General features: G+C 41.0%; 1 protein-coding gene across 1 annotated transcript in view; it reads left to right on the forward strand.

Moving 5' to 3' along the window:
• Positions 1–1,932: 1,932 nt before the first annotated feature.
• The window catches only part of MTMR12 (myotubularin related protein 12), a 90,400-nt gene continuing 67,709 nt past the window's right edge, over positions 1,933–24,623 (forward strand). Inside the window, exon 1 of the mRNA XM_072605909.1 lies at positions 1,933–2,182. Coding sequence (XP_072462010.1) covers positions 2,105–2,182 — 78 coding nt within the window. The 5' untranslated portion in view covers positions 1,933–2,104. The remainder of the gene's footprint in view (positions 2,183–24,623) is intronic.

Genomic DNA, 24,623 nt, shown 5'->3' on the forward strand with positions numbered 1-24,623 from the left:
GAGAAACCATGAGAGAAACAAACCAAAACACAAGGGAAAATAGTCTGCTTAATTCTGCATTCCAACCCCATAGTTCTTTCTCTGGATGTGGATGGCATTTTGTGTCGAGTGCTTTGGAAATGTTTTAGGTCCTTGCATTTCTGTGAAGGGTTAAGTCTATCAAAAACAGTCCTTCCACACTGTGGCTGTTACTGTGTACAATGTTCTCCTGGTTCTGCTAACTTCACTCAGCATCAGTTCATATAGGTCTTTCCAGGTTTTTCTGAAGTCTGACTGTTCGTCATTTCTTATAGCACAACAGTATTACATTACATTCATATACAATTTGTTCAACCATTCCCCAACTGATGGACATCCCCTCAATTTCTAGTTCTTGGCCACCACAAAAAGAGTTGTTATAAATATTTTTGTACAATTTTATGATCTCTTTGGGATACAGCCCTAGGTCACAAGGTATGCACATTTTTATAGACCTTTGGGCATAGTTCCAAACTGCTCTCCAGGATAGCTGGATCAGCTCACAGCTCCACCAACAATGAATGTGTTCCAACTCTCCCAGATCTTCTCCAACATTTATCATCTTCCTGTTTTGTCATGTTAGCCAATCTGATAGGTGTGATGTGATACCTCAGAGTTCTAATCAATAGTGATTTAGAGCATTTTTTCATATGCTATCGATAGCTTTAATTTCTTCCTCTGAAAACTGCCTGTTCATATCTTTTGACCATTTATCAGCTGGAGAATGACTTATATTCTTCTAAATTTGACTCAGTTCTCTATATATTTTAGAAATGAGACCTTTATCATAGACACTAGCTATAAAAATGTCCAGTTTTCTGCTTCCCTCCTAATATTGGTTGCATTGACTTTATTTGTGCAAAAACTTTTCAATTGAATGTAATCAAAATTATCCATTTTTCATTTCTGTCTCTTGTTTGGTCATAAATTCATCCATTCTCCATAAATCTGACAAATACACTATTCCTTGCTCCCCTAATTTGTTTCTAGTATCAGCCTTTATACCTAGATCGTGTACCCATTTGTACTTTTTTCTATCAGCCACAATTTTTTAAGGGCCAGATGACGATGTCTACGACCCACCTCGTGACAGAGTCACGGGTTCAAGACACAGAAAGGGACACGCATTTTTGGACATGGACAACATGGGAATTTGTTTAACTTGATTACGCATATTTGCTACTCGGGGTTTCCCTCCCTTTCCTTTTCTTTTAAATGGGGGCCTTGTTAATTAAAAAATAAAGTAACAGAATAGTAAAGTAGTCATTTTAGTAGTAAATTTTAGTAGTAAAATACTACTATGGTATGGGCTATCTGAAGCACCAAAAATAAGTGTACCCAATACAGGGCAATACGCACATGCCCACCTGGCTGCACCCAAACCCCCTATCTTGGGCATCCATCGGGCAACTTAATTGACACTCTACTTGAGAAAAATGACAAGCAACCAGGCAGTAGAAGCACCAAACAGAGCCAGCTGCGGCAAACGTTCGGCAGCAGCAACAGCTACTGTAGCAGCTAAGAGGAGTTAGAATGGAGCAGAAAAGCAGTGCTACAACTTAGCGAACGTCACCTGGGAGGCCGAAAGTTAGCCAATCAGCGGAGGCCTCAAAGAGTATAGTTCGCTTATTGGTCCGTGCAGACATCTCTTCAAGCTCACCAAAGAAGGGGCCTAGGCGTTCGAAGAAAGAAGAGGTTTCTAACCAATCAGAGAGGAGTCTGAGGGAGGGACTCGCGGAAGGCGGTACCACGGACCCTATCATGGAAGCTGGATCTCCCCCAAGGAGGCGGGGCGCTGAAGGGTGGGGCGGGGTCTCCGGTCTCCGGATTGGGGCGGATTCCCGACGGGGGGAGGGAGTGGGCGTGGCCGGGCGGTGGGCGCGCCCACAGCACCTCGGGCGGGGGGACGGGAGTCGGCGGCGGGAGCCGGATACGGGCGCCGGGGCCCAGGGCATGGGCGGAGCCGCCGCCAGCGCCGCCGCTTGGTGCGGGTGGCTGTCGCTGCCGGGGGAGCCGGAGCTCCGGGGACGAGCCGCCGCTGCTGTTGCTGCTCCCCTCGCGGGGCCCAGCTCCCGAGGGCCGTGAGATGCTGGGGAAAGGGGTGGGCGGCGGCGGCGGCTCCAAGGCGCCCAAGCCCTCCTTCGTATCCTACGTGCGCCCCGAGGTGAGCGGCCCGGCCCGGGCAGAGGGCGCCGGGCGCGGGGTGGGGCGGGGGGCGCCGGGAGCGGAGCGGCCCCTCCGTGCCCTTCCTCCCTGGGCTGGCGCCGGGGAAGGGCGGGGACGCCCCCTCCCAGCCCGGGCGTCGCGGGGCGCGGTGCTCCGGAGCCGGAATGCGGGCGGGCTCCCGGGGCGAGGCGGGCCGTTGGTGCGGGGCCCGCAGGTGTCGGGCTGGAGGCGCTCGGGCTCGCCCCGCGCCGCCGCGGGCCGTGGGAGGCGGCCGTGGCCTAGGAGCTTCGCGCTCAGCCGCCCAGCGCCGGGCTCCCGAGGAGGAAGACCCCGGTGGCCCGTGCTTCTCCCCGTGCCCGCCGTGCCCGCCGGCTGTGCGGTGCCTCCGGGGCTCCTTAGAGCCCGCACGCTTCACCTGGAGCTCCCCGGAGTTCCTTAGAGCCCGCACGCTTCACCTGCAGCTCCGGGGTTTGCAGTTCCGAGTGTGCTGCGGAGGACGGACCAGCCTCTGGTGTGGCCTAGCCTCGGCCGGGCGCCTGGACCCCGCGCCTCTCCATATTCTGTTTTTGCCTTTTTGCCACAGCCCCCGCGCTCAGCAGGGTTACCTGGTACCTAGGGAGGGCTTAGTGACTGCTTGTGGACTGACAGGTCCCCACCTCCCCCCACCCCCCAAATCCTTTACCTCCTAAACCTCCATTCATTTCTTTCTTGGTTTATACGCTTCTCAAAGCAGAAGTTTTAGGGAAAGTCCAGTTTCTGGAGAGTACGGACATTCTTTAGGATTTCTTATATATGAATTCCACCAGAGAGACTTTGGAACTGACCCTACCGTCCTGAAGGCCAGTACGGTGGAGCTCAGGCTCTGATGGGTATTGCCAGGCTGGAAAACCTCCGAATACGGCAGCGCCCGGCTGATGGACTGTCTGACTACTTGTTGTACTCGTACCCGGGAGGAAGAAAGACCCTGCTTCCCCTCCTGCCTCAGACCCTTCCCAGCCCTAGGACCTTAGGCAGGCCAATTAGTGTGTCTCGGCCCCTTTGTCTCAGAAGTAGGGTAGAGCACCTTGCAAATTTTAAAAGTGCTGTATAAAGTGCTCAAAATTATTATGCCAGGCTCCCATCCCGCAGCCCACAGTGAACACTTGGTTCTTAGGGAGCATCTTTGTATCCCTACAGCCTTGTCCATGTCAGGCAGTCGTCTGTTGTCTCAGGACCAGCCTCTAGCTAAGCTCATCACCAGGTTTCCTGCAAGATGATACAATTTCCACCCCTGCACCTTTTGTATGCAGTCTAGGATATGAATGGTTTAGAGTCCATATTCGTCTGGGGGTGGGTACTGCCTTCAGTGATGTAACCTTGGAGTCATGATTTATTGAACGTCAAAGACAAATTCAAGTAGTTGCAGTCTTGCTATAGGCTTATGAAGTTTCATATCCTCATTTCTGCCACTCACAACCCACCCTGTTACTCCTCCTATGCAGTTGAAGTAGCACTACACACTAATTTTATTTGAGTGATTTGGAGTCAGGTGAAACCAGCCTGAATGTTTAGAGCGGCTCTGTATGATTAGATAGGTATGGTCTTGCAGGGGCCTCACTTCTGGCCTCAAGCAAGACCAGAAGTTATATATATAGAGATATGTATATCTATATATATAGTTTTCTTAAGGTACTTTGAATAGTTTTAGGTGGAGTGTAGAATAGCTAAAAGTAGTCTTATTTTTAGATCATATTTTTTAAAATAAATAACCACTTCCTCAGTAAACACTTAGAATGGGTCAGCATCCTCTTAAACTTTGAACAAAGGCACTCTGATGTATATGTAAAATAGTTTTGGTTATCTCTGCTTCTAATTTTGCTCAAGTGCTCTTCAAAGAGCAGTTGTTGGGCTTTTACTTGGCTCCTTAAGGAGAATCAAATTTTCATTGTAAAGCCCACTGAGAAATGTAGCAGAGACCAGGAATCCCTGAACCTTTCATGCACAAGTGCACGCCTTTTCCTTAATTAGGTTTTTATTAACTCTACCCACAGGCTAATTTTGTTTTTTCCTTTGGAGGAGTTTAGGAAAGGGGAGTAGTTAAGCACAAGAATACACCAGAGCTAATAACTTTTCTCCCCTAATTGTGTTTCTGTTGACTTGTTTTTCCTGGACCAAAATAATTTAGATTACAGTGGTAAAACACGTAGCAATTCCCACCCCTACCCCTGGTACCTTCTAAGCTAGGGAAATGTATTATGAGAACTCAATCAAAATTGTGGTCTCTCTCCCATTTTAAAAGGTATAGCTAAAATTAGTATTAAGTTCTTTTTATTGGTCATATTATCAGAAATTTGCATGAGTAGTATTCAGATAAAGCTTGTGTCATTCTGAGGATGGCACTAGTTTATTTGCCAAGGACCTTAAATTGTTTTCTTATGTAAGAACTGCTTCAAAATATTTTTCTGAAAGCTCTTATTCTAGTGACCTAGTGCTTTTTGCTTCATTATACCTTCGAATAAATATTACTTTTTATTAGTTGGGGGCAGCTAGGTGGTGCAGTGGATAGAGCACCAGTGTAGGAGTCAGGAGGACCTGAGTTCAAATCTCACCTCAGACACTTGACACTCCCTAGCTGTGTGACCTTGGGCAAGTCACTTAACCCCAATTGCCTCATCCTGGGTCATCTCCTGTCATCCTGATGAATATCTGGTCACTGGATTCAGATGGCTCTGGAGGAAAAGTGAGGCTGGTGACCTGCACAGCCCTCCTTCACTCTAAACAAAGTCTGGCATGGTCTTCTTTGGCAACGAAGGACGAGCACACTTTTTGTCAGTTGGGAAACTGTAGGGGGAATTTCTTGTGCAGATCAGAGGTGCCAAAACACTTTTGGTGTCTTTAGATTTAATGATACCTGTTGTTAATGGGGAAATTATTTGAGACCTGAGTAGGTTCAGAGGTACTTCTCAATAACTAGACTTGTCCTTTTCACAGACTGTCATACTGAAAGGGATGTTGGAAATAGTCCAGTATACCCTCATTTTACAGATAAAGAAACTAAGGTCCAGAAAGATTGTAGCTGCCTAAAAAAGGTCACAGATATCTGATCAGTGATGGTAGAACTACTGTTATCATAGTGTATGCTTAAATTTAAGGTTTACAAAATATTTTACGTAATTCTTTTTTGAGAGTTGCAACAAGGAAGTGGGGTAGGTGCTGCAGGTGTTTACCCCCTTTTTCAAGATGAGGGAAAATAGTGACTTAGAAGGCTGAGTGATTTGACCAAAATCATACAACTAACTAAGTGTTGAAATTGAGTTCAAATCCAATTTTTTCCTTTTTCCATGTCCAATACTTTTCTCACTACCATCGCACTGTTTCTGAAGTTGTACATTTGGTTTTTAATAGCCTTATGTTCATAAAAGCAGAAGCATTGAACTGACCAAAATGCTTGAAGAAGTTGCCTTTCATATTGGGTTTCTTTTTCTTTTGCCTGATATTATTGGCATTAGATCTAGTTGGGTGGGATAGAATTTGGTTCTGTCCTTTTAAAAGGATATGGCTATACTTCAATGACTAGCTGTTTAAAAGGCCCAAGAGGTCTTCTTGTCCCAGATCAATGGATATAAAAGGTTTAAAATCCTTCAGTCATTTTTAGTAACAAATTCCCCCTCAGTGTAAAATCAGTTGTGTAGAAAAGTAGGAAACAGATGGTTTATGTGTTGGAAGAATTGGTGCCTGGGTGGCTGCCTGAAAACAGCCCAAGAGCTTAGAACATGAGTTGTGAGAGTGGGCTTTTTATTCCCTTCTTTTTTCTGTGCCATAGATAGCACAGAACATCATTTCTGGGGAAAGGAACATTGAAGGGAATATATGGGAGCTAGGAAGTTAAAATTTATCTTAGTTGAATGCTAGGCATTTGGATGAGTTGTAGCCAAAGAGACAAATCCATGATTCAGTTGAATTAAAGAAATTGATAGATGGATGGAAATGTGTACACCTTGTTCCAGATCCTGTGCTAGGTTCCTGGGGGATAAATCCTTGCTCTGAGGAGTTTACAGTGCTTCTTAACATGAATATGTACATGTCCACAATGGTGAAGTCGTGGGGCAGAAAAAGGCTAGTAGAGTAGAACAATATTAAAATGATCCATTCTGTGATGATTTTTTTTTAAATGTCTTATTGTTCATCTTTTTAAAACATCATTGTCACTGCCCAGTGATTTTCTGATTTGTAATCTGAAGGCCATTCTCTACCAGGTTGTGTGACCTTGGTTTTATAAATTACTTTATCTGAGTAAAAGTTTTCTCTTTCACCTGTTATTCAGTATTGTGAATGTACTAATCAAGGAGCTCTCCTTCTAATGGGGAATAATTCACATATAAGAGAGGACATCTGTAAGTCAGAGGGAAAGATCTCATTGTCTTTAGGGGCAGTGATAAAGCAGATGGAAGTGTCTTCTTTAGTGTCATCTTTAGTAATAAAATTTTTTTTGTGTGTATTTATGTACATTCACATACACATGTACATATGTGTATATACACTAAATATATAACATCATGTATATAATATGTCTACTAGTAGATATCTACTGATAAAATTATAGATATTACTGAGGTTGGGCCATTTGACCATGCCAGGGACATTGGTGTGAGAACTTTCTTTTCCCTATCTTCAGTATCAGTGGTTGCTGAGGAGATAGAGTGATAGCAACCATAGGAAGAATTGCCATGTCTTATTTCTATGAGGGTTGCTTCCTAGGGTGGTGGCTAAGGGGGACAAGCTGGAAGCAAGACTGGTGGTTAGGGGGGTGCTCTCACTCTGGGGCTTTCAGAGTTTGTTAGCAGTGGGTGGTGGAGGAGGTGATGAGTATGACTTCTCCAAAGTGTTTGCTTCCCTGGGTGATGGCTGGAGAGTCTAGACTGGAAGCAGGTTCAGTAATCTGAGAGACATTGCTAATTCCAAGACTCTTGGGTTCAGGATTCTTGGGTATTGAAATCAGAGCCTGAATCCAGGTGGTGGTTCATAGTATTGGTGGTTCATAGTATTGGTGGTTTAAGTTGTCTAGGCACGTTCTGTCTTTCTTCTTTTTCTTAGGCTGGCTTGTTGGTGGGTTGATAGGTTTGGAGCATAGAGTGTATGAGAAAGAATAATATGTAATCAGCATGGGAAGATAAAACGGAGCCAAATTATGATGGCATTTAAATGCTAGAGAAAGTTGAATTTTTTTTTTCTGGAGGGCAGTAGGGAGCTCCTGAAGCTTTTTGAACCAGAAAAGCGTGTTCATTTGTGCTTTAGGAATATCGATTTGGCAGCTGTGTGGAGAATGGTTTGTAGAGAGGAGAGGCTAGGGACAAAGAGACCATTTGGGAGACTTTTGTAGTAGTGCAGGTGAAATATAGTGGAAGCTGGATATGATTTGAATAGAGAACGGGGTAATTTCAAGAGATTGTGATAAGGTGAACTTGACAACAGTTGACAGCTGATAAGGATATTGGGGAGTAGTGGAAAAGTAAAGAAAGACTCCTACTTTGCAAACCAGAGTAGTTGAGAGAATGTTGATGCTCTCCATAAAAATAGGGAAGTTAGAACAGGAAGAGGAAGGGTGGGTTTAGAGGGGAAGATAATGAGATCTGTTTTGGAAATGTGTTTGATATGCATATGGCACATCTGCTGGAGACATGCAACAGACATTTGGAAATGCTGAACTCATGGGAGAGATGAGGACTAAATGTGTATTTTGGAGAGTCACATACATAGAGACTTAAATTCATGGGAACTGACAGAATCACCAAGAGTGAAAGAGGAGAGGGCCCAGGATAGAGCCATGGAGTACATTCATGCATAGGAAGTGAAACATGGAAGATGCCCCCAAGCAAAGGAATCTGAGAGTTGACCCCACAAGTGTGGGGAGAAGAAAAAACCATGGCAAAACAGTGTCATGCAGACCAAGATACAGGAGAGTATACAGAAGGAATGAATGGACAGAGAGTTCAAGAAAGGTGAAAACTGAAGAAAGGTCACTGATAAAGCAATAAAAAAAATGACTGGTATCTTTAGAGACTAGTTTCAGTCAAGTGGTAGGAATAGAAAGCAGGTTGCAAGGGTTTTAAAAAGTAAAACAGAACATGGGGTTACCAAAATAAGTGGGCCATGCTGGATATGGTATATCCTCCTCCACACATGTTGTCTACCACATTCCTGAGGAGTACACTTCACCATCAGTTTTCTGTAGTAGCATTAGGTATCTCTTTTGATTGCAACTTGGAAGCCTTTTGGTGTTGTTTTTCTTTGCATTTTTGTAGCCATCTTGTTGGTTTCCTGATTTCACTCTGCATTGATACAAGTCATCCTAAGTTTCTGAATTCCTCACATTTGTCATTTCTTCAAGCACAGTAGTATTTTGTCACATTCATATGCCAGTTTGGTTAACCATGCCACCAATCAGTGGGCAACCACTCTTTTTTCCATTTCTTTATTCAGTTAATTATCTTTTCCTTCCAATTATTTTCTAAGACAAAAACTGTACATGTTTTTCTACGTGTGAGACATTTATTTCCATCTTTGTCCTCCATGAAGTAGTGGTGTCATTGGCCACAAGATATATAGAATTTAGTGACATTTTTTTACATTTTAATTCCTGGTGACTTTCCCCACTGTACAAATTCAGATTCTCCAGAGCCAATTCGCCAATTATTTGAAAGTTGGGAACGGTAGTTTGTATAATGCACAATAGTGATTGGTCATACTAAAAGACCATACCCAGAAGCTTGGTAAGAAGGGACCATTATTAAGTGGTACCTAGGGAGAGCTGTCTTTTAATAAAAATCCATAATTCATTCTGTTTCAGGAATTAGAATAAAAGCATCGATATATTGTTGAGGTTAGGGCCCTCACCAGTTGTAATTTCTGGCCTTTTACCACACTGGTATACAGCACAAAATGGTGACGAATATAATCTTCGATTAGAATGGAAGGGGACCTTTTGTTACAACTAAGGTAACCAAGATAGTTTAAGGCTTTGAATACACATCATATGAGGATTGATTGAAGGAAGTAAGCATGTTTTTAGTCTGAAACATTGTAGACTGGAAGAGGGGGTGAGAGAGAATAAGGAATGGATGTGACAACTACCTTGGAGTATTTGTTGTCACGTAGAGGATACATTTTACTTATAAAGTTTAGTCCCAGAGAACAAAATTAGGAGCTGTGGGTAGAAGTTGTAAAGAGGTAAATGTATGTTCAATGTCAGGAAAAGCTTCCTAACAAATAGAGCTTACCCCCAAAGTGGACTGGACACAATCAAGTCTCTGTCTCCCATGTGTGCTTCCTGGGGCATAATCTGCTTGCTTTGGACAGTGTTGCCACTGGCTTTCTATACCTATCTTAGGCCATTGTGGATAATTGGTTGTATAGTAATGGTAAATAGACTTGTTCATACTGTTCTTTTCCCAGAGATTTGAAGGCAATATAGTAAAATGGAAAGAGTCCTAGATCTGAAGTAAAGGACCTGGGTTCAAATCGAGGGAGTTGGACTAGAGAGCCTTTGAGGTCCCTTCCATCTCTAGATCTATGATCTATATGAACAGAGACCTAGTTAATCCTTCATCGTCTAGGGTAGGAGACAACATGCAAATAACTGTGTGTATACAAGTTATGTGAAGAGTAGATAGGAGGTCCCTTCCATCTCTAGATCTATGATCTATATGAACAGAGACCTAGTTAATCTTTCACGGTCTAGGGTAGGAGACTACATGCAAATAACTGTGTGTATACAAGTTATGTGAAGAGTAGATAGAAGGTAGAAGGGGGAAGACATTAGAAGAGTGGTCTGGAGATGGTGGGATTTGGCCGGATCTTTAAAAACCAAAGAAGCTTAAAAAAAATAAAAGGCCAAAGTAAGAGGGCTCAGTGAGTATTCCAGGCATTGGGGCCAGCCAGTGCAGAGCCCTGAAGGCAGGAGTTGGAGGGTCTGGGAGAGGAATGTCAAGTTGGCCAATGGAACCATATCTTTGAGTGAGTGGAAGGGAGTGAAGTGTGAGAAAACTGGAATGGTAGGAATGAGCCAGGTTGTGAGGGACTTTGAAAACCAAGTAGGGGACTATTCTGGATTCTGGAGGTAACAGTTTATTATGGTCAGACCATCATTTTAGGAAAAATCACCTTGGCAGGTAAGTGGAGGATGGATTGAAGCAGGAGAACTTTGAGGCAGAGAGACCAGTCACAAGGCTGTTATAGTAGTCCAGGCAAGAGGTAATGATCACCTATACTAGAGTAATAGCTGTGGAGTGGAGAGAAGGTGACCTATACAAGGAATGTTGGTAAGGTAGAAACAAGATTTTGCAATAGATAAGATATAGGGTATGAGTGGGAATGAGGAGTTGAAGATAACACTGAGGGTGTGAGCCCTGGAGCCTGGGAAAATGATAGGAAAGTTGGGGAAAGGGGGGAGGGTTTTGTGGAAAAGAAAGATTATGAGTTATGTTTTGAACATGTTGAGTTTGAGGTACCTAGGAGAACAGATTCTACATAGATCTGTGAATCTTTGAACCCAGGAGAACTGATGAGATCACCAAGCAAGAGAGGATAGAGGGACAACAGAAGAGAACCCAGGACAGACCTTGTGGCACACCCAGAATCAGTGATAGTTACTTGGATGACAGTCCATCCAAGGCCATGGAGAAGGAGCAGTCTGAGAGGTAGGAGTTACTCTTTTCAATGTAAATGAATGCTGTCCTGAGAGAAAAAGAATAAACCTCTGCATCTCCCCCTTTGTTTTCTTGAGCCTTGTCATATCAGGCATCACCTAAGATGGAGAATCATCTAAGGTAAAAATTCTTTTTAAAGTGTTATTCAGTTCAGAGAATCCTCATGGGTTTTATCAGCACATAATATGCATAGCAGGAAACATACTGTAACATAGGAACTTACGAAATATTTTGAAATTTAAAAGGGGGTTCTTATACTCAAAGACTGGGAACCACTGAACTAGCGTTTTTGTTTTTTGAAAAGAAAAAAAGTTACTTTAATAGCAAGCTAGTTTATTCTATGGCTAGGCTGCTTGTGGGTGTTAGTGAATGAATGAGAGACTGACAGACTTCGGCAATCATATGGACTTTGAGTTCTTAGAAACTTTGTTATTCTAAAGAGAGTTACATTCTCTTCAGGGAAAAAAACCACTTTAAACATAATGTTTGAAAAGAACCCTTGACCTGGATAAGGGGGGAAGAGCACTTTGTCAAAAAAACAAACTGTGAATATTATATGTACATTTAAAAAAATAAAAGTAATATATCCCCAATTTAGTCATCTTCATTTTTCTCTCAATTCCACCCTTGTTTTTGGTACTGATCTAACATATATATTTTTTTTAATACTTTAAGAGTTATCAATAGTTATCAGTAAAGGTTGCCATTTAAGTCAGAGAAGAAAGTCTCTCCAAAGGATAACTTTCTTATTTGCGGCTTTTGCTTGATGATCTCCCTACAGCTTCTGCTTTTTCTTGCAGTCTTTCTGCATATGGTTCCTGGGGCATCTCCCTGTGTTAAGTGTAGTGCTACATAAGTTTTTCCTGTGTAGACAGCGGTGGAAGATGTCATGAAACCAAATAGCGCTTGTAAATACTTCCTAAAGCCTGATAAAATAGCTATTGCAAAAGTGTTGTGAATTCAAAGCTTTTCTTCTGCTCTCTTTCTCCGTATTTAGCTCTTGTGAATTCCCTCTGATAAAATTACAGCCAGCATCAGAATTGTTGGTAATGACAGATCTGAGATTTATCTTGCAGTTATACACTTTCTTTTGCATACAAAAAATGAATTATGCTTTTGGAAGATTGAGATTCTAAGAAACCTAAACTCAAATGGCATTTTGGAGATGAGGGTATCATTACAGGGTACTGTTTTGTAGTACTGGCTGCTGATTGACAGCTTTTAGCATTTTGAGGAGAGTTTATCCTGACACACTTTCTACATCAACAAGCTCATATAATAACAACCAGTATAGTAATTCTATCAGAAAAAGAAATGAGCTTAGTTTGGTCTGACTTGTCCTTGATGAAACTAGGAAATTCTGAAAATTGAATTCACATAACACTGTGAAAGTTGGTATCCTCCTTTTTTATGAATATAACTCGACAAACAGCTGCAAAAGTTCCTCCAATTAGAGGAGTCAATGAGACAGTCCTAATCCTCATTGAGCTTATTGTCTAGTAAGGGGTACATTTGTGTACAACAATTCCTGTGATAAAAAGTGGAACCCAAGCGCATGAGAAGTATGGGAGGACCAAAGTACTTTTATACTTTAGAATTCCTTGTGAATTCCTCTTTACAAGTATTGTAAGCTCTTTGAAGGCAGACATTATTTTATTTCATACTTTCCTTATACCTTCCTTATCTTAAGACTTAGTGCCTTACTTATAATAGCTACTTAATAAATGTTGCCCTCTCCACCTTATGCCCTACAAACTTTTTCCAAATGCCAGAGACTGCTGCTGAGAGATAATCCCCACCAGGCTGATGAGTGGAGCATAATATGGAAGTTATTTTTTCAAATTGGGAAGGTGAATTTGCCCCCAAGCTATTGCCAGACTCTCATCCAGGTTCCTTGTAACCATTGAAGTGCATTTTTGTGCACATTTTTATGATTAACTAATTGTTAGGGTTTCAACCTGTGACTGGAGTGAAGGCGACTAACTGGTACAGGAAATGAACCTGAAACCGGCCTCATTAGCTCCAAACGTCGTAGCTAACTATCTATGAACAATGAGAGAGTTCTCAATGAGAGAACCAAGAAAGAATTTAACATGCACAAAAGATATATATTGTTTTTTTATAGCTTCAAGCAAACACTAAAAAAAAAATCCCAAACTGAACCACAATCTATAACTGTTGAAGAGGGCATATGTACTCTGTGAAATAGCATTTGTGGTGGGGGGAGTAGGGGGTGGGAGCAGGGGCCAGGATTGCCTTTGAAAGAGATCTTGTAGATGTTGGACAAGTATCTAGAAGGAAGGAAATTGCAATGGTTCTCACAATCAACCCCCAGTCATGTGACCATTTGGATGGAAGGAGTAAAGAGGAAAATTAGGAGATCTTTGTATCCTGTATTGAAGGTGGAAAAGATGAAAGCTGGCAGAACAGTTCAGTTCAGCAGACATTTATTACTGTGTGTTCTTCTTTAAGAAAAGCAATTTGAAACAAACCTTCAGAATCTAGGGAGTTATTCATATATTTTCAGCTTGATCCTAGCTATTTGGTTTTTAATTACATAGCCTTAGCATATTGAGACTTTTCCGCAGGTGAATTATAAACAAAAAGGGATGGAATGTTTTTGTCACTTTCATTTCCTTTTCCTCTTCGCTCTATTCTGTTCCACACATGGAAATATGTTGATCATATTTAGAATTTAGAATTCCAAACTAATGAAAGAATTTTTAAAAAATTAATGGCTGACCTCTGACATTTTGATAACATTTCATTCTGTGGGCTTATTTTTCTCTTCACCGCACCCCTTTCTAAAAGATCTTTTTTATCTAGAACAACTTTTAGATCTGGTTACATCAGTTCAGTGATTCATTGAAATTTGAGGAAAGTTTTTAAAAATAAAAAAGTTCTTGGAGAAAGTTTATTTCATATAATTTTAGTTACAGAAGTCTTCCCTTTTGATTCTTTAACAGTGCTTATCCTGAAAATTTGTTTATATTGCTTCAATTAAATGTGATTTTCATCTTACCGAAGAGGAGTCTGTAACATTTCACAGGCAGCATGCCAAATATTTATTTATTCTTCTTATGATGGAAAAAGGAAGCTCTGAATATAGAAAGAAGGCAGCAGATCTTGTTAATTTCAGTTTTAATTAAGGTCAGCCCTGGCCACAACACCCACTCGTCTAAAGAACCAACTCTGGCAGAAATGAGATTGTTTGCCAACCCTTTTTGTAGTTTATGCTTCTAGGACTTTTAAGGATTTTTCTTTTACAAACCTAAAAATCCCTTTGCTTAACCCAGTGGTTTTAGATCTGTTTTAGATCTCCATGTGTCTTAGTTTCTTACAAGGTGAAGAACATATGTGTACTTAATCTTATCTTCAAATAGAGGAATTCTCTCTCTCCTTTAACCTCTCAAGTGAAATTTGGGAATTGTTGCTGGACCAGTGAGAAATAATTTACTTCTCTGTCTCTCCTGGTACACCATCTTCCCTACTCCCCTTTAATCTGTCTTACTAATATGTTCTTCCTGTATGTTCCAAACTGTTTTGAAAACCACTTTTCCCTTTGGACCAGTACACAGTGTTATGGACGTCAGTACTTAAAGAAGAAAGTCTAGGGCCCAGTTAACTGTGGATCAGTCACTTGGCAACAGGAAGCACTTATGTCTTTATCTCACAGAGGATCCTGGGTTGAGACAACGTTGTTTGGCAGTTCTCTTTTCCAAAAATAGGATCTCTTTGCTCTCCTGTACCCACCCCCAGCTTTTTCTTGCTTGTTCTGGAATATAATATAGCCTCCTCATTGACTTTCTCTTTACATTATCCTTGTCCTTGGAGAAAACTTTCTTTTTTCTTTGCATTATCCCACCCTTCATTGCTAGTTAATGTTTGAATCCCAGCTATGTGAAGAGAAATGTAGTACTTAGGAACGTTTGGGCGTCTGTTACTATACCCAAGGGACAAACATAAACATAGCCAGTTATAATTGCATAGCATTATTTACATAAAGGCTAAGTATTCAAAGTCGAAAGATGTGTAAAAAGAGGAAGAATGTATAAGTAATGGAATCATCCTCCTTAGACTATCCCCACATATAATTTCTTTAAGAGCTCCTGTGAATTTTCTGGTCACCTTTTACCAGGATGAATTAACCTACTAAGGTCTGAATGAGACCCATCACTGTGTTTCTGCTTATCTGAAGGCCTGTCCATTAGCTATGTAGACCACTTCTCTTTTGTCCCTCCTCCACTGGCAAAAGTTTAGACCAAAGCAGAGGGGCAAGGTGTTATGCCTTGTATGACTGTCACCTCGAATGCACCATATTCAAATTTGGATTTGTGTTCCTTCCTCGCTAATATTAGTATGAATGAGGATTTAGTCGCAGTTGAATGAAAGATGAATCGTCTAAGGCATAGGAAGTGTTGGTATAGCTTTTGTTGAGCAGCTGTTCCCCTGCCCTGCACCACCCCACCCCAACACACACACACATACACACACTCCTCTTAGGTCAGCAGAAGAGTTCAGAATTGTTTCACATGAAATTTAGATTATGCGTTAGTGTAAGTAAGGACTTTTTAGAAATAATGGTGTAGGCAGTATGATAGCTATATGTGGTGATTTTGACAGAAAAAGTGGTAGGGATCCATCTAACTGGTTTCTAGTTACTAGTCTTAGGCCTGCAGTGCTTACAGGTCTGAGAAAATGACTGGAAAAGAGTACTAATTTTATGTAATGAGAGGGTAAAGAAATCAAGAGGGATTTAAAGATTAGGAACTGGGACTGTGGCTTTGTGTGATTTGCTTACCTTCAGAAAACTGGAATATGTCTTTTGACCAAACATCTGATTATTAGTTATCTCAGTTATGTGTGTCTGCTTCCCAGGTGTCTACTACTTTTTTCTTAATTGATCATAAGAGTAATCTTTCCTTTATATTGCCAAGACAGTATGTAAAGAAGAGATGTGGTCAGGCTTCACAGATGGTTGGTCATGATCTCAGAGTCTAGACACTTGAGAAATTCATCTAATTGTTTGTCCCAAAAGAAGTTATAGAAATGACTGCCTCCTGGAAGTTAGCTTCTTCCCTTCTGTTATCCACTTCTAGTCACCTAGATATTAGAATTAGTGGAGGACTTCTATGCTACCCTTCATCTTTTTTGTTTCATTGATGAGACTTAGGAGATTTAAAATTTTGACTATAAAAAAACTCCCAGTAAACCATTTTAATATAAATAAGATTCCACTGCTTTGCTCTATCATTTATTCTTTCCAAAAGGGCTGTTTTAGGATATATGTAAAAATTTTAGTATACTGACTTCTAATACTGATTTTGTATCATAGAATTGTATTTAAATTTGAGGGACTACTTTTAGGAGAGAGTATCAGTCTTTTAAACTGAATGTTCTTTTACCAAGATGCTCAGCTTTCTGCTCCCATTCCCTAGTTGTTTGTCTTGTGACTGCAACACTTGCTCAGGACATCCTCTCAAGGCTCTGTTATAGTCTAGTGGAGGAGATGACATGTGAATAACTTAGTCATTTTCTTTAATTTCTCTATCCTCCCGCCTTGGTTGGTTTTGTTTTCTCCCGTAGCTTCAGTATCACTTGTGCAGATGATTCCCAGATGCGTATGTAATTTTCAGTACTACATCTCTAATTGCCTCTTGTAGCTCTCCACCTAAATGCCCTGCCATAGCTTCAAACTCAACATATTATCTCTTTGACTTTCTCCCCCTCCTCCTCCATACCCCCCTGCAAAAAACCTTGGACCTCCCAACTTCTCTATTTCTATTGGTTCTACTAGTCTAGTTATTCCTTTAAAGTTTGTCATATCAAATTCTTCCCCCTCGTTGCCCCTCCCCTGCCATTATTTAGTAGGTTGCTGTCTTCTGCCTCTGAAATATCCCTTGGATCATCCCCTCTTTTGCACTCACTGACCCAAGTTCAAGCCCTTCTTACCTCATTTTTTAAAAAGTTTATTATTTTTACTTTTTAATTAATAAACATTTTAAAATTAATCTGTTCCTTCTACTACTCTTCACTTCATCGGATTGATGGTTTACTATTATATTGATCAGACTTCTAAAGCTTTTCAAAGATGTTTTTTACTAAAATGTTATTATTGTATAAGTTGTTCTTGTAGTTTACTGATTTTGCTCTGCATCAGTTCACAAAGGTATCTCCAGTTTCCTCTGAAATTGTCCATTTGTCATTTTTATCAGTAATATTTCCTTATATTCATAGCTCTTGTTGCCTCTTGTTTTTGATTGCTGTTAATAATGAGCATGTCTGCCCCTTCACTTTCTCTCCTTCCAGACCTTGTTCCATGTTCCTACTTTCTGCTATAAGTCTGACGTCACTTCTCTACTCAAAGTCCTTCAGTGGTTCTCCATTCCTTACTGATACAGAATTAGCCCAGCATTTAAGAGCAGTCAATAGTCAGACTCCAAGGCTACCTTCTAGTCTGATTGCATTTTGATTTCCTTGATGCAGTCTGATCCAGTCAAACAGAATTACTTGGGGTTTTCCAGTATCAGCCTTCCCTTTCCTTTCCTTTTCTTTTTTTTTTTTTTTTTGGAGAGGAAAAGTAAGTTTATTGATTATTAACAGAAATATAAGATGTGTCCTTTAACTTGGGCAGTATTACATTGACTGTTATTTTTTACCAGAATTTTACTGCTTCTCCAGTGTCAATTGTATTTACTCTCATTGCATATATTGTTCTTTTTTTTTTAATTTAACTTTTAACATTCATTTTCACAAAATTTTGGGTTCCAAATTTTCTCCCCTTTTGTCCCCTACCCCTACCCCAAAACACTGAGCATTCTAATTGCCCCTATCACCAATCTGCTCTCTCTTCTATCATCCCTCTCTGCCCTTATCTCCATCTTCTCTTTTGTCCTGTATTGCCAAATAACTTTCTATACCCCTTTACCTGTATTTCTTATTTCCTTGTAGCAAGAACAGTACTCAACAGTTGTTCCTAAAACTTTGAGTTCCAACTTCTTTTCCTCCCTCCCTCCCCACCCCCTCCCTTTGGAAGGCAAGGAATTCAATATAGGCCATACCTGTGTAGTTTTGCAAATGACTTCCATAATAGTCGTGTTGTATAAGACTAACTATATTTCCCTCCATCCTATCCTGTCCCCCATTACTTCTATACTCTCTTTTGATTCTGTCCTTCCCCATGAGTGTTGACCTCAAATTGCTCCCTCCTCCCCATGCCCTCCCCTCCATCAATCCCCCCACCCTGCTTATCCCCTCCTCCCCCACTTTCCTGTATTGTAAGATAGGTTTTCATACCAAAATGAGTGTGCATTTTATTCCTTCCTTTAGTGGAATGTGATGAGAGTAAACTTCATGTTTTTCTCTCACCTCCCCTCTTTTTCCCTCTACTAATAAGTCTTTTGCTTGCCTCTTTTATGAGAGATAATTTGCCCCATTCCATTTCTCCCTTTCTCCTCCCAATATATTTCTCTCTCACTGCTTGATTTCATTTTTTTAAGATATGATCCCATCCTCTTCAATTCACTCTGTCTCTATGTGTGTGTGCGTGTGCGTGTGCATGTGTGTAATCCCACCCAGTACCCAGATACTGAAAAGTTTCAAGAGTTACAAATATTGTCTTTCCATGTAGGAATGTAAACAGTTCAACTTTAGTTAAAGTCCCTTATGACTTCTCTTTGCTGTTTACCTTTTCATGCTTCTCTGCATTCTTGTGTTTGAAAGTCAAATTTTCTTTTCAGCTCTGGTCTTTTCATCAAGAATGCTTGAAAGTCCTCTATTTCATTGAAAGACCATTTTTTCCCCTGAAGTATTATACTCAGTTGTGCTGGGTAGGTGATTCTTGGTTTTAGTCCTAGTTTCTTTGACTTCTGGAATATCCTATTCCATGCCCTTCAGTCCCTTAATGTAGAAGCTGCTAGATCTTGTGTTATCCTGATTGTATTTCCACAATACTTGAATTGTTTCTTTCTAGCTGCTTGCAATATTTTCTCCTTGACCTGGGAACTCTGGAATTTGTCCACAACGTTCCTAGGAGTTTCTCTTTTTGGATCTCTTTCAGGCAGTGATATGTGGATTCCTTGAATACTTATTTTGCCCTCTGGTTCTAGAATCTCAGGGCAGTTTTCCTTGATAATTTCATGAAAGATGATGTCTGGGCTCTTTTTTTGATCATGGCTTTCAGGTAGGCCCATAATTTTTAAATTGTCTCTCCTGGATCTATTTTCCAGGTCAGTTGTTTTTCCAAGGAGATATTTCACATTATCTTCCATTTTTTCATTGTTTTGGTTTTGTTTTGTGATTTCTTGGTTTCTCATAAAGTCATTGGCCTCCATCTGTTCCATTCTAATTTTGAAAGAACTATTTTCTTCAGTGAGCTTTTGAACCTCCTTTTCCATTTGGCTAATTCTGCTTTTGAAAGCATTCTTCTCCTCATTGGCTTTTTGAACCTCTTTTGCCAATTGAGTTAGCCTATTTTTCAAGGTGTTATTTTCTTCAGCATTTTTTTTTGGTCTCCTTTAGCAGGGTGTTTACCTGCTTTTCATGTTTTACTTGCATGTCTCTCATTTCTCTTCCCAGTTTTTCCTCCACTTCTCTAACTTGATTTTCAAAATCCTTTTTGAGCTCTTCCATGGCCTGAGCCCATTGGGTGGGGTGGGATACAGAAGCCTTGACTTCTGTGTCTTTCCCTGATGGTAAGCATTGTTCTTCCTCATCGGAAAGGAAGGGAGGAAAATACCTGTTCCCCAAGAAAGTAACCTTCTATAGTCTTATTTTTTTTCCCTTTTCTGGGCATTTTCCCAGCCAGTGACTTGACTTCTGAATATTCTCTTCACACCCATTTTGCCTCCAGATCTGCCCAGCCAGCGCTTGGGGTCTGAGATTCAAATGCTGCTTCCCAGCCTCAGGGCTTTGGGCAGGGGCGGGGCTACTATTCAGTGTGAGATAAAGTTCAGCTGCTTGGGTTGGGGCAGGGCAGCCACACAGGGCTCAGTTCCCTCAGGGGGTTTATGCAGAGACTTTAAACAATGGATCCTGGCTCCTGCCTGTTTGGGGAGCCCCTGTCTGCTCCCGCCTCCGCTGCTGCCTCCCGAGGGCGCCTGAGTTACGGGGACACCCCACTCCCCTCTCTGCAAGCCAAGAAGACCCTCTCACCAACCTTTGGGGCCCATGGGTGGAGGGACCCGCATGGCTGCTGGAGATTCTGTCCCTGAAGCCTGCTCGGATCTGCTCCTCTCAGCGCTGCGGAGCCAAGGCAGGGCTGGACTCGGCTCTGGGTCCGCAGCGCGAAGGACCTTTTGCGTCAGGTTTTCAGGGCTCTCTGGAACAGAAATCTCGTCTGCTCTGTTGTTCTGTGGCTTCTGCTGCTCCAGAATTTGTTGGGAGTTCTTTTTTACAGATATTTTATGGGCTGTGGGTTCGGAGCTAGTGTATGTGTGTCTTTCTACTCTGCCATCTTTGCCAGCCTTCCCTTTTCTAGCTTCATTCAGGGAAGCTATATACCCTGGAAAGAGAATCCTCCCTCTGCCACTTTATTTTAACCTGTGTGTTCTGGGTCAAGTTGTATAACTTACATGGATCTTAGTTCATCATCTGTGAAATGATAGGGCTAGATGAAATTACTTCTTCCAGGGGCCCTTCTAGTTCTGAATTAATGGTCTTAGGAATAGTTTTTACTCCCTTTTGAAGAAAAAATTTCTCACCTTATTAAATCTTTGCCTTCCTTTGAGGACCAAATCAGATTACACTCCCTCAGTTACTTGCCTCATTTTCCTTCCCCTAACCATCTTTCTGATACTGAATCTCATGGCACTCCAGTCCTCTTCTATTTACTTAACAGTGTAACTTTACGTGTAGTTTTTTTTTTAATTTTCTTATCTCTCCCCACCCCTACCTCCATTTCCAATTGCTTGTAAGATTTTTGAGAGCTAGGGTTATCTTACCTGAGATTGACCTACTCTTTGAATTCATTTGTTGAAAACTGGCCCAAATGAAAGGAATACAGACAATTCAGCAAACGTTTGGCAGATAATTAGATGCAAATCACCATAGCCCTGAGTCTCAGATTCTTCTAGTAATGTTACAAAAAGATTGTAAGTATGTGGAAATAAACCTATTTTTACTAAATTTAGTAATATTGACACTACCAAGAGATTTGAACTATGATGAGAAAGTCAGGGCAGTTTGGCTGGAAGAAATATTATTAAAGAAAGTAAATAATTTACCTGTAGATAATTAAATTTATGGTACTAGTGAATGCTGCATTCCATTGAAACCTTGTAGAGTTACTGTTTTATAAATGAATAGTCATGTAAAGATGTCAGTTGTTCAGGAATGAATGAAAACACATTTTTTAAAGTACTTTCTATAGGCTAAGGAGTGGTGAGACAAAAGCAAGCAGGACAGTCCTTACCCAGAGCCTGGGTCCCAGAGGCGGGTGTTTAGGAAGATGGCTGGAATACAACTGCTGTGATTTGTAAATAACTGGAAAATAACATGGAGGTGATACTGATGGGGTGCTTGGGAAGTTTAAGGGAAAGGGGAAGAGAGGGAAAGCTTACTTGGAATTGAAGAATGCCTGAGACCTCAGACTGTGCCTCATGTTGGGCACCAAAAATATGATGAGGGATGGAAGGGGGTGGGACTCCAAGACTGGAGTTCCCTGAATGGGCCTTCTGGAGAAGAATTCACCCACTCAAGCATTGTTGAGGTCAATGTAAAGATTTGTTATGCTTTTTAGCAGGCAAGAGTTCTTAGGGAACCTGCAGCTTTAGAGGAGTACAGGTAAAGTTTATATAGGATATTCTATAGTAAAAACATGCCAAATATGCTAAGTAGGTGATTCAGGGCAGGATTAGGGACTGGTTAAGGAGTGGTTAGTTCTTAAAGGAACATGCACTTTTGGTATCTACTGCGCAGGTATTTTACCCAGAGTTCATCAGGAAATAGCCCAAAGGGGGGGAGCTACCTGGAGGTGTGGTTTTAGGCCTGAAAAGTCACTAAGTCAACTAACAGTCAGGGCTGACCCAGGAATACGAGGTTGTTCTCATCAATGTCTGGTTAGTCAAGATAAATGCTCATTTCTGTGATGTCATGGTTTTCTTTGAAAACAAAGGACAAACACAGACAGACAGAAGGGAGTATGCCTGTGTCTAAGTCTAGGATACATATGATTGGTCAGTGAGTAGTTAATGTGGTTATGATCCAATATATGGCCAGCTCAGCCAGTACACAGCTGGTTCAGACTAATAAGTTCCATAGGTGCAGCTGGCTGCTGTATCAGGAAGGGAGATAACTGCCCTTTGCTGGGGCAGGCTGTGCCCTTGGGCTGGGGAGTAACTGGCTGGAATAGTGTTTGAGGCTAGGGAGAAATATGATTTTTGGAGAGCAATGTGATTTTAGAATTGGGGTCCAAGCACATGCACTCAAGCACCCTATCAGTACTACAAGAAGTAAGTCAGTTACCGCAATGTCTTTCAGTTACATTTGACACATTTTTACTGGAAGATTTTTCTTTGTTTCGCAAGCTGCTATGACAAGCCATAGAGTGATGGACCTCTTTGTACTTAGACTGAGACTTGAGTAGTAGGCCTGGCCTGTCTCAGCTAGATGGGATGTATCAGAGCTTATTTCGTACTGGCTGAGCTTTAAGGACCCAGGGTTACCTGAAGGCTACAAGGAGGTGGGAGAGGAAGAGTCTGCTATAAAGAGCCAAGCATTCCTTTTGAGAGGGGGTCCTTTAGTTTTACATCTTCAGTTTGTTATAGCCCTCTGATTTTATCTATATATTTGCTGAAAAGTAGTTTTGATAAGATTTGGATCATTGTTTGCACAGAAGACCTAGAATGTAAGGATTATAAATCTAGAGTCAGAAGGAACCTCAGAGGTCAGCCAAGTTCACCTCCTTCCATTTACAGATGAGGAAACTGAAGTCCAGAGAGATTAAGTGATTTGCCCAAGGTCTCATGAACCTTGTGTGTGATGTAGCTAGGATTCATACTCAAATGTTGACTATAACCTCAACATTTCCACTGGCACACTTTGCCTGTAATCTTTACATTGTTAAACAGGCTTATTCTATAGGTCCCAGCTGATATATTGTCTTGGAGTTATAAGCTTGTTCAAGGCCCAGTGTGTTTTCATAGACAGTTCAGCATAACTGCTCACCAGCTTGAGGGCTGATTCTTTTTTGGCATAAATAGACATAAATAAATATTCATAGAAGTAGCAATAGTTGAAAATCTCTAGAATCTCTAGAATTTCTGCTTATGATTGGAGTCTAAGCAGATATATTAAAGCCTCAATTTTTATTTTAAATTTTTTTTTATTTTGAACTTAATAAAGAAACAACTATAAATATTTCAGTGGAAAAAACTAAAAAGGAAATTGTATGAAACATTATCCATGAAACACTAAACTTCTGTTATTAAAACTTTTTTCCCTGTAAGTAAAGCTTGGGATTTTTTTTTCCATATAATTCAAATTTAACACAGTGGTAAACTGCTCAGGTTCCATGTTTTTTAATCTATATATAAGCTTGGGGAAATTAGAAGACCCGCTATTCATACTCCTGTCCTATGTGAATTTGAGCCACTTGTATTGGGGAAGTATGATAACAGTTTCCTGGCGTGAAAAACCAGGACATCCTTTGTTCTCAGAGCAGCATTTACTATTGTCTTGGGCTAAAATAGCACACTTTTGACTGTATCCAAGTATAGCCATAAATGGTAATATATACAACATATAGGACAACTATATAACTGATACGTTTAGTAAATTTTTACTCTTCAATGCTTTTACTTTTAAGATTTGGGGAATAATAATAGAACACCGGATTAGATATTTTATGATCAGTCAAACTTGTTAGGCTTAATGTTAAAGCACTGCAGTAGTCTTCTTAGCCTTGTCTACACACAGAACGTGATAGTTGATTGAAAGAGGTGGGGGGAGGTGAAAATAACATTTTAACTGTTGATTTCTCAGCTGTGGCCATAAGATTTCCACCATTTACTGGTGAGGACACTGAACCAGCAGAGTTGAAGAATCAAGCTATGGTTTAATGGGAGAGCCTGAGCTTTTCTTCTTAGAGCTGGAACGTAGGAGATGTTTGAAAAGCCATTGATTTCTAGGCAGTGGTGTGGAAGCTGCTGCTTCATTGAACATGTTGAATGGGTTGGGAAAACTTGGTAATATTCCAGTTAACAGCTGTTCCATTCCTGAACTTCCTGTAAGTCTTGCTCAACAGACATGATTTCTAGTTTGCTGGGTTAACACCAAATAAGGGGCAGTCTTTCATAGGATATCATATTTCTTCAGAACTTTCCTCCTGGTAGGAGATTCCATAATGCTTATTCTCATCCTGTTTCTCATTTAGCAAGGTAGCATTTCTCAGTACCCTCCCTATATCAGTCACTGTGCTAGTTGCTGAGGACACATATAAAAGTAATCAGGTACCTAACAACTAGGGGAAGCAGGAAAAGCCTCTTGGTGGACTGGCACTTGATCTGAGATTTGAAGGGGGCTAAGAGTTTAGTTCTGAGAGGCAGAGATGAAAAGGGAGAGCATTTTACAAATAGGGGACAATTTGTAGCAATGTTTGAAGGCAGAGAATGGAATATGTCGTGTTCAGTGGCAGCAAATAGTCCAGTTTGGTGGAGGCATGAAGTATGTAAAAGACAGTAATGTGAAGTCCATCTGGAGCCCAATTGTGAAGGGCTTCCAGTGACAAATGCAGGAGTTTGCATTTTATTGTAAAAG

Source organism: Notamacropus eugenii, chromosome 4, assembly GCF_028372415.1.
Source record: "Notamacropus eugenii isolate mMacEug1 chromosome 4, mMacEug1.pri_v2, whole genome shotgun sequence".
Lineage (NCBI taxonomy): Eukaryota > Metazoa > Chordata > Mammalia > Diprotodontia > Macropodidae > Notamacropus > Notamacropus eugenii.